The sequence below is a fragment of the Corythoichthys intestinalis genome, chromosome 11 (genome assembly GCF_030265065.1).
Source record: "Corythoichthys intestinalis isolate RoL2023-P3 chromosome 11, ASM3026506v1, whole genome shotgun sequence".
NCBI classification, from domain to species: Eukaryota; Metazoa; Chordata; class Actinopteri; order Syngnathiformes; family Syngnathidae; genus Corythoichthys; species Corythoichthys intestinalis.
In genome coordinates this window covers 19,096,162-19,110,214 of record NC_080405.1, presented here as the reverse complement: position 1 = coordinate 19,110,214, position 14,053 = coordinate 19,096,162, and the positions used below count along the sequence as shown (strand labels likewise).

The 14,053-nt window shown below is 44.0% G+C and overlaps 1 protein-coding gene across 3 annotated transcripts in view; it reads left to right on the top strand.

The window, feature by feature from the left end:
• Window positions 1–13,685, top strand: part of LOC130923887 (cohesin subunit SA-1) — a 48,727-nt gene extending 35,042 nt beyond the window's left edge. For all 3 annotated transcript variants that reach the window (XM_057850000.1, XM_057849999.1, XM_057850001.1), the window contains exons 28-32: window positions 3,842–4,005; window positions 4,088–4,283; window positions 4,544–4,624; window positions 4,711–4,792; window positions 13,405–13,685. In XM_057850000.1, coding sequence (XP_057705983.1) covers window positions 3,842–4,005; window positions 4,088–4,283; window positions 4,544–4,624; window positions 4,711–4,792; window positions 13,405–13,449 — 568 coding nt within the window. In that variant the 3' untranslated portion in view covers window positions 13,450–13,685. The remainder of the gene's footprint in view (window positions 1–3,841; window positions 4,006–4,087; window positions 4,284–4,543; window positions 4,625–4,710; window positions 4,793–13,404) is intronic.
• Window positions 13,686–14,053: the final 368 nt, after the last annotated feature.

The window sequence follows — 14,053 nt, the reverse complement described above, 5'->3', positions numbered from 1 at the left end:
CGAACCTTCCAAGCAAACCTAATTAACTTTTTATCTAAAATACTCCTAAATCGGTAAAATATTGACTTGAATCTATCTTTAAAATAGTTTTCAAACTTTCATATGTCGAAAGTAGACAAAAGGGAAATTATGGAATAACGGGAGCAATTTTAACAAATTTAATGGTTGATTCACAACATTAAATTAATTGAATATAGTTTAAAGCTGCTGATACAGAATGGGGACTGGAGTTTTTTGTTTAATGTTATTTTTGTATATTTGTTTACTGCTATATGTTAACTTGATACTGAAATAGTAGTGTGGTTTAGCCTGAGAGTATTTTTGAACAATTTTGGAACTAATGTACAAAACATTAAAAAAAAAAAAAAAAAAAAAAGAGAAAAAAGGAGGGGGGTGCATCAATAATCGTTTTATAATCGAATCGGAGCCTCTGAATCGTAATCGTAATCGAATCGTTAGGTGCCCAAAGATTCCCAGCTGTAGTCATGTAGGCCACATTATTAACATTTGGTATACAAGTATGGCCTACACATGTAATCTTCAACCACAGGGCTGCGGACCGATACCGGTCTGTTGCGCATTTACTACCGGGCTGCAGAAAAATTAATAATTTATTAACAACTGCAATCTGGCCTGTGGCTCTGGAGACATCAATATCCCTGTCTACTCTTTGACCAGGGGTCATGAATTAAAAATCCTCTGGGTCCGAAATTTAAAAATTACAACAATCTCGGGTCCGGAAATATTTTCAATGCTTCTTTTTTTCCAAAAAATACAAACGTATCTTTACGTGGCCATGCTGATAATTACAACATTCAAAAATGTAAATAAAATATAAAAAATAAATTTATAGTAAGTAATAAATAATATTTAATAATAATTAATTAGTAATAAATAATAAAGCGATCATAATTCATTCCTTAATTCCACTATTTTTGAGAACAGATGGCAGAGTTCATAGGGAAACGAAAAAGCTGTGTGCTTCGTTTCATAGTGCCTTTTCAAATGGCTGCTTTTTACAAGCGCTTCCGTTGTTCGGCCATTCCTTACTACGTGGTGAAACGTCTACACAACGCTCAGCGCGCTTGCGCAAGCATCTGCACGCATGCGCACATAGGTTAGAAGCGGCGAGTACTCACTAGTTTTGTTTTTATTTAGTTTTTTAGAACCTTTTCATTGCCTGAAAAATACTTTTTGCATATAGTACCCTCTCATACTTTCAACCATTGTGGTTTTTTGTGTTAGCTTTGAAGCAGTTGACCACATTAGTCACGTAGCGTATTTAAACCGTCCTTATTTGGTATAACTGCATTTCAGTATTTTCTTAAGGCATTTTTTTAGTACGTTCTGCCTGTATGCATCCAAACAAAACAAGTTTAGCTCGCACGGTAGTACTTTGGGTGTCAAATTCGACTAATGTAGGATGTTTCGCCGATGTAGCAGATTTTGGCAGAACACCGTCTCTGAACAGATGAGGCATAGCGGTCTTGTGCTGCCGCCAGGTAAAATGAACAAAAATGTGTTGGTCTACTCCTCCTTAAACACTCTGTTTTCTGCATCAATCTTGCGTAGTTTTGAGCACGCCATTTGCCGTACCTTTTCGGCTCTTCCTCCAACTTCATTCGGCTCAGTTTTTGGCTGTCACTCCGCGAAGTCTGGAAAGCGAGTGTGAGACATGCTGTTATAAAAATAACTTTCAAATGCTTCACTCCTATTGGCTGGCTCACGCGCGTCACCGCTAAGGTTTTTGTTTGTTGCCCACCTCCGCTCTGCAAACCCGCAGAAAAAAATGAATTTTGTTGTTGCAACGTGTATTAGTCCGGACAGCTTGAGATCCGGTCCAGACGGCTTGGGGATCCGGAACCGGACAGAGGTCCGCGGTTCCGTGACCTTTGCTATAGACTAAACAGAGTAAAGATTTGTATAGGTCGCCATCTAGTGGTTTGCCGCAATTATTTGGGTGTTTGCACAACTATAGCAGTCAATGTAAACATTAACTTTAGCTGATTTGACTGTGTGCTGTGGTCGGCGACGTGTTTGGACAGCTTTTTTACGGTGAAAAGGCCACCTGCTGAGCCAGAAGAGGAGCCTATAACCAAGTCCATTCTGCATACTATGTGGCTAAAAGCTAGCAAACGAGGCAACAAAAGTGAATGCACTGAGAGCATCATACCTCGTGGCAAACCGTATTGCTAAAGCTAAGAAAACGTTCACGATTGGAAAAGAACTCATTATGCTTGCGACGGCGGATATTTGCCAAAACGTTTGAGGAGAGGCCGCTGTTAAAAAAAGGTTGATTCAGTGTATAGTGAGTGACATTTTGCCTGCACTTAATATTTGTTTTGAGCCTCGACATGTTATTTTATGTTTTTCGGCTACACAATGCCGTTCCGTGAAAAAAAGGCCCACATTACACCAGTCTGTGGTGCAAAAACTGTATAGGACCACTGGCCAGGTCTCAATCATGAATACAGTATATATGTTATTGTTATTATTATTTGTATTGGTTTTTTTTAATAGTTGATATTTGTATGAATAAATAAATGTAGAAATTAATAAAATGTTAATGAATAAAGTTGAATGATACTCCGGTTATGACCCCCAGAAACACTCTAAAGTTGATTTTAAAATATATACTGTATACTATATATATATATATATATATATATATATATATATATATATATATATATATATATATATTAGGGCTGTCAAACGATTAAAAATTTTGATCGAGTTAATTACAGCTTAAAAATTAATTAATCGTAATTAATCGCAATTAATCGCAATTCAAACCATCTATAAAATATGCCATATTTTTCTGTAAATTATATATATATTCTGTAAAATAAATTGTTGGAATGGAAAGATAAGACACAAGATGGATATATACATTCAACATACGGTACATAAGGACTGTAGTGGGCATTTCACTCTACTGTCATTTAAATCCGTCTATGCTGTCCTCACTCCGAAGCGTCTACTTTTTCCAAAGCTTGACAGCTAGTGAACGACGCCTTAATAATTAGACTTCTTCCTTTTTCATCTGATTTATTAATAAAATGGCCTCAAACCATTGTCCTCTTTAGACCATCGTAAAACTACAAAATAAAAGTACACAAGCATTGCATTAGCAACAACGTTAGCTTAGCACGCTATACAGGTTCACTAAACATAAACAAAAAGCGTCTCATACAAATTATAACATTTCGCTTATTAACATAATATGTACATTCTTTACAACAACCATACTTACGGACAAATCTTGTCCAAGGATCATATAAGCACAACATTATCAGCCCGAGACGTCGTGCAGCCATAATGAAGAAAGAAAAGAAGAAAATAATAAACCATGTCGCAAAGGGACCACAAGAGTTTGCTGTTGGACAGCGCAAAAAGCCTTGCTGTAAAACTTACTAAAAGGCAGAATACTTTCTGAGCGGGACATGTGCGTTAATTGCGTCAAATATTTTAACGTGATTAATTAAAAAAATTAATTACCGCGCGTTAACGCGATAATTTTGACAGCCCTAATATATATGTATATATATATATATATTTATATACATATTCTATCGTATGGAATTCATTGCCCGTATTGATAGAATAGATGTCCCAAATCATTTCATCCTGGAGGACTGGCCGTGAATGCTTATGTTTGGTGCCACTGACGGCACTAGACATCCGATCCATTTTTTGGACGTCCACTACTGTCGATGAGAGCCGTGAGTTCAATGAGAGCCTTAAAAAACGCTTTGTTTTTATTTTTATCGATTAATCCATTAATAGAATGGAAGCTTTGATCGCTACAGCCCTACTTATAAGCATTGCTCCCCCTCAGGGTTACTTTCCTGAAATCCTCTTGCCCCACTGATGTACTCTTGTCCTCGAAACCGGTCTGTATGTATCAGAGGTCCTTGGAAGGGACCTCTGCCCAGGTCAGGGAAACAGGGGTTGGTCTGCAAACAGTCTCGGCCACTAAACGCCGAAAGACCAAACCTCAAGGTTTGTCAACAAAATCAATGATTTTTCATTTCCATTGTAATTTTCATTTGAGAACTGCTCTGAGTATGACTATTGCTTCCAGGTTCAGTGGATAGGTCCAAGAAAGAATCCATGTCAGATAATAGCCATGTCCCAAGTCAGCTGTCCAGTCCGATATACACTTCCACTGGCCGTAAGGAGATCCCGACCGAAACTAGGCTCCGCCAAGCTGTCATATTGGAATCGGATGTTGACAACAGTTTACCTGATTTGGACTCTGAAGAGGAATTCTCCTCAGGGTTTGTTGTTTAGTCTTCATCTCGTGATAGTGGTTGAAGTAATAATCACAAACTGGAAGTTAAACATTTTTGAGTTTAAAGTTTTGGGCATTTTTTTTTTTTTTTTTTTTTATATCATGGCTTCATTTTTGTCTCATAGTGTAGTCAAGTTGACAAAAAAATTACCTAGTAGAAAAACTTAAATGTTTCCCAGTACAATACATGTGTGAGCTTCCAGCCTGTATCTTGGTCTTCATTTGAGACTGATCCAAACATTTCAGATCACAGGCACCAGGTATGATTTCTACGAAGAGGTTGAGCTCAACCACAGGTCAGGGGTCAGTGAACAGCCCTCTCAGCCTGTAAGATTTGGGCAAGCACTCACCATTCACAAATAATATGTCGTAACAGAATTATCACCCTTGCTTCTATTCTTTTGTCTCCGCAGACTTGAAATGATAGCTGAGGGCGATCCAGAACAAGAGGAAGCTGAGTGTGACGAATGTGAAAGCCTGCCTTCATTGGTGATGGTAAAGCAAATTTCAATTCAATCAATATGCAGTGGTCATCTTATAATGTATAAAACTGTGGTACCTCGACATACGATCCTTTTGACATCCGACATAAAATCTGACTCTCCATTTGTCTGGACATATGGCGTCATGCTTGAAATACAACGATTTATGACCATCGTCCAAGTTCATTGTTTCCCTGCAACACGGACGGACTGCAGATTTTCTTGTGGGAAAAATCAACATGTGTCAGAACTGGACTCAAAGGAGGACCCAAATGCAGAATTATCTGGTGATAACTGAGTGGTGACTTTGGCTGTGGACTATAGCAGGCTGGGGTGACACGTCAGCGGACGAAGACACTCTGGCACAAAACAAAGGGGAGAGTGACTATATATACACACACAAGGTAATGGGGAACAGGTGGAACCTATAAGTGATTAGGGAGGACATGAGGAAGGGCAAGTGCTCTGAAACAAGGAGGGAAAGACTTACAAAATAAAGCAGGAAATGACCATGACACGACAAACCTCACCACGATGTGACAGAACCCCCCCATCTAGGACGTGATTCCAGACGGTCCAGGCAGGTCGAGATGGGCACGGTGAAAGTCCGTGATCAGGTTGGGGTCCAAGATGAACCGGGATGGGACCCACTGTCTCTCCTCAGGGCCATACCCCACCCAGTCCACTAGATACTGCCGACCTCGACCCCTCGAGCGCACAACCGGCAGCCGCTTGACCTTGTAGGTAGGTGATGACCACGGGAGGCGGTGGAGGAGGGAGGGCCGGAACCATGGGACTCTCCACAACAGGCTTGACCCGGCTTACATGAAACGTGGGATGGACACGAAGGGAGCAAGGCAGACGGAGAAGGACAGCCGCAGGACCGACGAGCTTCGAGATTGTAAAAGGACCAATAAAACGCGGCGCCAGCTTCTTGGACAGAACCTTGAGAGGCAGATCCTTTGCACTGAGCCAAACCCTCTGACCCGGCTGGTAGAGAGGTGCTGGACGCCTCCTGCGGTCTGCGGCTTTCTTGACCCTGTCCCCTTGGCGAAGAAGGACCTGCCGGGTGGCTGTCCAAATACGCCGACATCGGCGGATCATGGCATGAGCAGATGGTACTGACACTTCTTGCTCCTGCACTGCGAAGACAGGTGGCTCATAACCGAAAACACATTTGAATGGGGAAAATCCAGTGGCTGATGTGGGCAACGTGTTATGGGCATAATCTACCCAGACCAGGTGTTTGCTCCATGTTGTAGAGTTCTGGGAAACAAGACACCGGAGGCCAGTCTCCAGCTGCTGGTTTAGACGTTCGGTCTGGCCGTTGGACTCTGGATGGTAGCCCGAGGTCAGACTGGCCTTGGCCCCGATTAGGCGACAGAACTCCCTCCAGAAGCGGGACACGAACTGTGGCCCCCGGTCCGAGACGATGTCCTTCGGGAAACCATGGACCCTGAAGATATTGTTGACCATGATTTCTGCAGTTTCTTTAGCTGTGGGTAGTGCAGGTAAGACGATGAAGCGGGCCATCTTGGAAAAACGGTCTACCACTGTGAGGATTGTGGTGTTCCCCTGGGAGACCCGTGACGAAGTCCATTGATATGTCAGCCCATGGCCTGGTGGGGATGGGCACTGGTTGCAAAAGTCTTATTTCTGGCACAGACCGAACATGCGCCGACATATTCCCGGACCTCCAGTTCCATCGAGGGCCACCAGAACCTCTGGGAGATGGCATGGATCGTTCGCCATACTCCCGGATAACAGGAAAGCAGCGAGGAGTGGGCCCAATGAATCACCTGGGGGCGCAGGGCAACAGGGACAAAAAGTCGATTTTCTGGACACCCCCTAGGTGGTGGAGCCCCACCATTAGCTTGCTTGACCTCATTTTCTATCTCCCAGGTCACCGCTCCAACCACACAGGTCAGTGGAAGGATAGGTTCGGGAGCCTTGGCAATAGGCTCAGGGTCATAGAGCCGTGACAACGCGTTGGGCTTCGCGTTCCGAGACCCTGGCCTGTAAGAAAGGGAAAAAGAAAAGCGGTTAAAAAACAGCGACCACCTGGCCTGGCGGGAATTGAGGCTTTTGGCAGTGCGTAGGTATTCAAGGTTCTTATGGTCTTTCCAGACAATGAAGGGGTGCTCGGCCCCCTCCAGCCAGTGCCTCCACTCTTCCAGCGCTACTTTGACAGCCAGTAGCTCACGATTGCCGACATCATAGTTACTTTCTGCTTTGGACAGCCGCCTCGACAGGAAGGCGCAGGGTTGCATCTTCCCATCTTGCTCAGAGCATTGAGAGAGGACGGCACCATTGCCCTCGTTGGAAGCGTCCACCTTTACCACGAATTGTCGCTTGGGGTCTGGCATGGTCAGGATCGGCGCCGTAGCGAAGCGGGTCTTGAGGTTCCGGAAGGCGGCCTCTGCCTCAGAAGTCCAGGCAAACCGCACCTTGGAGGAAGTGAGTGCATGCAATGGTGCCGCTATTGCGCTGAAGCCTCTTATAAACAGCCTATAGAAGTTTGCAAATCCAAGGAATTGCCGTAACTTCTTACGGCTACCAAGAGTGGGCCATTCGGCCACAGCGCTAACTTTAGTCGTATCCATCTGCACCCTTCCAGGGGCTACAATGAAGCCCAGGAAGGAGATGGTTGTGGCATGAAATTCACTTTTCTCTGCCTTGACATAAAGATTATTATCTAAAAGTCTCTGCAAAACTGCTGCTACATGTTTTTTATGGGTGCTAAGGTCGGGTGAGTAAATGAGAATGTCATCTAAATATACGTAGACAAAGTGATGTAGGAAGTCTCTTAACACATCATTTATCAAGGCCTGAAAAACTGCTGGGGCATTGGTGAGCCCAAACGGCATAACCAAATATTCTTAGTGACCACTGGGAGTGTTAAAACCCGTTTTCCATTCGTCCCCTTCCCTGATTCTAATGAGTTGATATGCATTACGAAGATCTAACTTTGTGAAGATTCCTGCCTGTTGAAGTTGATCGAACACTGATGACATGAGAGGCATTTAGCATTTAGGGGGCTATAGTCAATACAAGGCCTTAATGACCCATCCTTCTTAGCCACGAAAAAGAAACCAGCTCCAGCTGCGGAAGAAGGACGAATAAGCCCTGCCTTTAGCGAAGTTTCTATGTATTAAGTCATGGCTGCCTTCTCTGGTCCGGAAACTGGGTAAAGGCGACCCCTGGGAATGGTGGAACCAGGTATCAGATCTATGGCGCAGTCGTATGGTCTATGTGGTGGCAGTGACATGGCTTTGGATTTACCAAAAACTTCCTGGAGATGGTAGTAGCAAGAGGGCGCACCTCTCAGGTCGAACTCAGCGTCTGTGGTAACATGAAGAGAAACATTATTAACAGAGGTGGCAGGTGTTCCAGAGTCAGGATGGAGCACACAATGATCAGAGCAGTCTTTTCCCCAACCCAGGATTGCCCCTGACCCCCAGTCTATATGGGGTCTGTGTCTGCACAACCATGAATGGCCAAGAATTAGCATCCGGGCAGGTGACTGAAAGAGGTGAAAGACTATGTGTTCCGTGTGACCATGGGTAGAGAGTTCCACTGGTTCTGTGGAGTGTGTGATTGTGAACAGTTTCTCACCATTCAGAGCCCTGGCTTCAAGAGGCCTGGCTAAACGTACGGCCTCAAGGCCCAAGTCTGCCAATAAGCCCCAGTCCATCAAGCTCTCATCAACCCCTGAGTCAATGAGAGCCATTAAGTCAGTAGTGGTTGCACGGTGGGTTACCTTAACTGGCGTGAAGGGTCGAGGAGCAAGCGCTGATATATTGTCTTGATTACTGGCCTTTGATCTTTTGACTGGACAGGAAGCAACGAGGTGACCTGATTCCCCGCAGTAGAAGCAACAGCCCTCTTGCTGTCGTCGCCGTCGCTCCTCTGGCGTCAACCGTGCTCGGCAGAGTTGCATGGGCTCAGCCTCTTCCACAGAGGGTGGAAGACCTAATTTAGAAGACGAGTTGCGGTGCTCTGGCCATTCTTGTTCCCGGGACCGCAGCGACACCTCCCGTGTGGATCGGCCCCTCTGCTGCTGCTGGAATTCATGAAGGCGGTTGTCAGTCCGGATGGCCAAGGCGATTAGGGAGTCAAGGTCTGACGGGAGGTCCAAGGGCACCAGTCGCTCTCGAATGGGGACTGACAGCCCTTTCAGGAACACATCGTAGAGGGCAGTAGGGCACCACCCACTCTCTGCCGCTAATGTACGAAAACGGATGGCATAATCACTAACTGAGCCATTTCCTTGTTTGAGCCCGCTCAGCTCCCTTGCCCTTTCCCTCTCTGTGAAAACCGGGTCAAAGGTTGTCCTGAGGGCGGTTTTGAACCCCTCAAGAGAGTGGCACAGCAGTGAATTTCGGCCCCTCTCAGCCATGGCCCAGGTTCTTGCCCTGCCAGCCAGGTGGGAAATCATGAAGGCTATCTTGGATTGGTCTGTGGTGAATGCTTGGGGGGAGTACTCAAAATGAATCGAACAGTCAATTAGGAAATGCTTGCATCGCCCCGGCTCACCGGAGAACTTTCCTGGGTGGGGCCAGCTTGGCCCCGGTCCCTAGGGCAGGGATTGCCGGGACTGGAACAGCCACAGGGGGATTGGCTTCAACTGATGGTCCAACGGTTGATTGCAGGCTGCTGGTTAGGTCCTTCAGCTGTGAGATTAACACAACCAACTGAGCCGCCATGGCAGCCTGAAACTCCTCCTGTCGACCAATACGGGCCTCTTGAGAATGCATGGCAGCGGACAGCTGGTTGAACTCTGCTGAGTCCATTCTGGCTAGAGTGTACTGTCAGAACTGGACTCAAAGGAGGACCCAAATGCAGAGTTATCTTGGTTAACAAAAAATGATTTATTTAATAACCATAACAGTCTCTCTTATGGTGAAAACAAACAAGTCAGGTTCTTCAACAAAAATTCACTTCATCAAGGAAGGCAAAAACATTATCAAAAACACAAAGTACCAAACAAACTCAGAAACTCTTACAAAATATTCACAATCAGAAAGCAGGTTCTCCAACAAAAATTCACTTCACAAGGAAGGCAAAAATACCATCAAAAACCAAGTAGCAAACGAACTCAAAAGCCTTACTAAATTCTTCAGGACTTGATTCACGTGGTGACTTTGGCTGTGGACTATAGCAGCCTGGGGTGACACGTCAGCGGACGAAGACACTCTGGCACAAAACGAAGGGGAGAGTGACTATAGACCAGGGGTCGGCAACCTATGACACGCGTGTCAGCACTGGCACGCGACGGGTTAACCAGTGACACGCGAGCGCATGGCAAAATATATATATATATATTTTTTTTTAACCTGAAATTAAGACATTTTTAGTTGCATGCCCTGTTATTTAGGGCTTTACAGGAGCGTCCCTCCCGACCCCTCTGCCTATAGCGTTATTTGCGAACAATTATGGATTTTGAGCACACTTCCAGCTCTTCAATTTCTCGATTCCTGCGCTCGTCGTTTTTTTTCCCTCTGCGCGCTCAATTCAGCACCCGCTACTAACGTGTCACGAAGCCAACCAGTCAGAGAGCTGGTGGAAGTACAGTGTTACCAATCTGCACTTTTTGGCACTGTTACTCCAAGCCCCAGCGTGGAGGCCGGCGGGCCAGTAAGCGAGTAGACAGCCGGCGAATCGCCGGCGTCCGCGCCGGGAGCCCCGTCGCTTTAACTTTCAATTGAGATCCCGATGTCACACCCTCGCCCCGGCGCGGAGGCCGGTCGCTCAAGATACGGGGCTGTACACCCCTGTCCCGGCGCATCGCAACACTCCGGTTGGACCCCGATTGCCAGCCGTCAGGTCAGGGCAGCGGGTGAAGCGATGGTTGCACTGTAGTATGGAGTGGACCAGCGATTAACGTGGCTCGTTGCCGTCGATTCGTCCGGTGCTTACTTCGGAGAGGTGGAAATTTGTATAAAAACACTGTGACGCGTTGGATGGCGTTTTACTGGAGACTTTTATTAAACAAAACAAAAACCTGCGGGGGACACAGCCTCTTCTCTCCTTTTCACCGCGCTCTCCGCTCTCTCTCAACACCTTCCATCGCTCCCTCTCTTTTTCTCGCCCAGACGCCCAATTCTTCTTCTACGCTTAACTAGCAAGCCGATCATATTGTAGGGGACAGCGGCCCCTTGGGGATACCGGTAACAACTGGTTGCCTGGTTACTTCTGGTAGCTCTTTTTGTGCATTATGCCTCGAGAGAGTTGTGTGTCGCACAACAAGTGTCAAACGCCACTACGAGACAAAACATGAAAATTCATAGAAAGCAGGGCCAAGGAACACATTAAAGTAGGTATCTTTTATATTTGTAATATAAAATCTAAAATTGTGCATATAATTCACTGTTTAAGTTGCTAGTGAACAAGACAAAATGTAAAAGTCGGCTGTTCTGACTTTGAAGGCTCTCTGTACTGTGAGAGACCTGCACTGAGAATCACACCTGTTCCCCTTTGCGTGCTGGGGTGTGTGTGTGTGTGATATGTTTGCATAAAATGGTGCAGGTGTACAACTGTTATTGCTGTTGCACTTATTTTCAAGTTTTGATATTTTCGACAATATGCATTAGTTTTTAGTTAATTTATGAAAACGAATGGTAGTTATACAAATTAAATGTATGTCCATGTTTTTTTTATTTGGAGTAAAATTACAGCTCTACTGAATATAAAAATTCGGATGCGCGTCATTAGTCTTCGGGTGGCACACTGATTGACAAGAAAATTTGAAAGTGGCACTCCACACCAAAAAGGTTGCTGACCCCTGCTATAGACCCTACCCACCGACGTCACAAAATCACGTGATCGCTGTATTGTTCCGCCCCCTTGTCCGTCATTTTGTGTCTGTATTATCAATGGTCTCAATTGATCGAGCAATTTATAATGCATTTCATGGAAGACCCGGTGCTTTCGGATGCCGTAAACTCACTGGATGCGTTGCATAAAAGGCGTTATGTGGAAAAGCTTCAGTTTGTCCATTCGCCAGATCCATATTTGATGCCTAAATCATCAGATGTTTTTCGACCCGCTGTCTGCGCCATCTTTGCCTGACATCTGCTAGCTACCCTGATATTTACAACTATCTTGTCCACACAAAATCAGCCTATTCTCACGAAAGTTTGAAAAACTTTAAGAACTTGGAGGCTTATAAATACTTCGTTGCTGGTTGGGTGAAACAGGTCCTCGTCCACGAAAATTCGGCAGGAATCTATCTTGTGCTTGGACAGGTGAGTTACGAAATTTTCAATTCAAAATCTTTTGTTCTTGCTAACATCCACTGTCAAGTCTAATGTATTTCATGGCATTTGTCAATGGAACTAGGGCTTTTAATGTTTATATGGTTTAGCGAGAGCACTCTCACTACATACATACGTGTATGTTGTCGCCGATTAGCCTAGCAATGATCTTAATTGTGGTTGTCAGCCCAAAACCCTCTAAATATATATTAAATGCATCTTACCAGATATAAAATGACTACTACATAATCTGTGGTAATCGTTTGGAGCCCAGTTTTCTCGTCGAATTGCAGCAGCCCATCTCGCTCTCTCCTCTCCGGGTCTCTCGGAATCCGGTAGAACTTCAAGTCTCTCCGTCTATCTTCTCTGTTATTGCAACCGATCGCCACACACGGCTTCACCATTTTGATTATTAATGTTAACAAGCAGAAAAACACGCCGTAAATAGGAGGAATGTACGTAGCTGTAACAGGTAAACGCGATGTGTTGACGGACAATTGGGCGGCACCAGTCAGGAGGGCGGAGTTGTGACGTCACGTGGGTAGGGTCTATATATACACACAGAAGGTAATGGGGAACAGGTGGAACCTATTAGTGATTAGGGAGGACATGAGGAAGGGCATGTGCTCTGAAACAAAGAGGGAAAGACTTACAAAAATAAAGCAGGAAATGACCATGACACGACAAACCTCACCACGGTGTGACAACATGGGTCCCAGGAAGGTTAGTGCAAGTGGTGAAAAAGGCAAAGGGCAACGCTTACCGTTGAAATGAAGACGCAAATGATAGAAAAATATGAGCGTGATGTGCGTGTGACTGAACTAGCTAGACAATGTGGCTCACCCCCCACCCCTACCTACACAACCGCTGTCTCCGACCTCCGTTCGCCAGTAAGTGAAGGTGACGATAAAAACGCTTTTGTCATTTATTTTTTCATAATTTATTTGTTTTACATGTCCTATTTAATGCATTTTTTAAATTACACAGACCACAGCTGACTGTATCCACATGAACCGCCATCTCCTCCCACCTCTGTTTGCAAGTCTATAGGTTAAATTCACACAAAAAAAACCTATTTTTTAAATTTCCAATTATTATCCCAATTTGTATTTATTTGTGATGTGTAACTGCTATTAGTAATTGTACCTGCAGTACAGTATTTATTAAGGCTTTAGTGTAGGTTTTTGGGCTGTGGAACAAATTAATCGAATTATAATGTATTCCAATGGGAAAATTCTGCTCGACATACAGTATGACAATTTCGACTTACAAACCAGGTCCTTAAACAAATTAAATTCGTAAGTGGAGGTGCCGCTGTATGCCAATGTCACTTGAAAATGCCATTTGTTTTTTTGTTTTTGCCCCACAGCATTCCAGCCCTGACACAAGTTTCCTTGATGAACTTTTTTTATAGCTAAGACATGTTCCAAAATGATTTCAGAGATGAATTTTCTCTGAAGTACAAGAAGAATCAAATGAATTAGTTATTGTTGTATGACAACAATGTTGTATGAGTGTTGATTTATTACATCGTTATTCATACGAATTTAATGTGTTGAATTGGTCAAATGAATTGTAAAATTTCCTTTTGTCACAAGATGAAGTCATTTACTCTTGCATGTTTAACAACCACATGTTTAAACTATTAAACTGAAGTCTGTCTATCCATTTGGTCATTGAGCCATCCTTTTTAGTGGGGAACTCCAGACTTAATTAGTTGTACTTTTTTGACCCCAGAACACCGCTGGGCAATTTCCATACTCAGTGGTGGAACAATGAGTTAATTGTAAATATCCTCTTATTCATTAATTAAAAACAAATAATATTGACTTTTTTGAAAATTGAAAAAAAGAAGGGGAAAAGTAATTATACTCATATGTATTTTTTAGAGAAATATGTTAAATAAATAATAAAAGATAAAACTGCAAATAATCTTTTTAAAATATTTATTCAAATTTTTCATAATTAAAATAACTACAACTATATCACACCGGTCAAGAGATCATTAAATTGGCTTC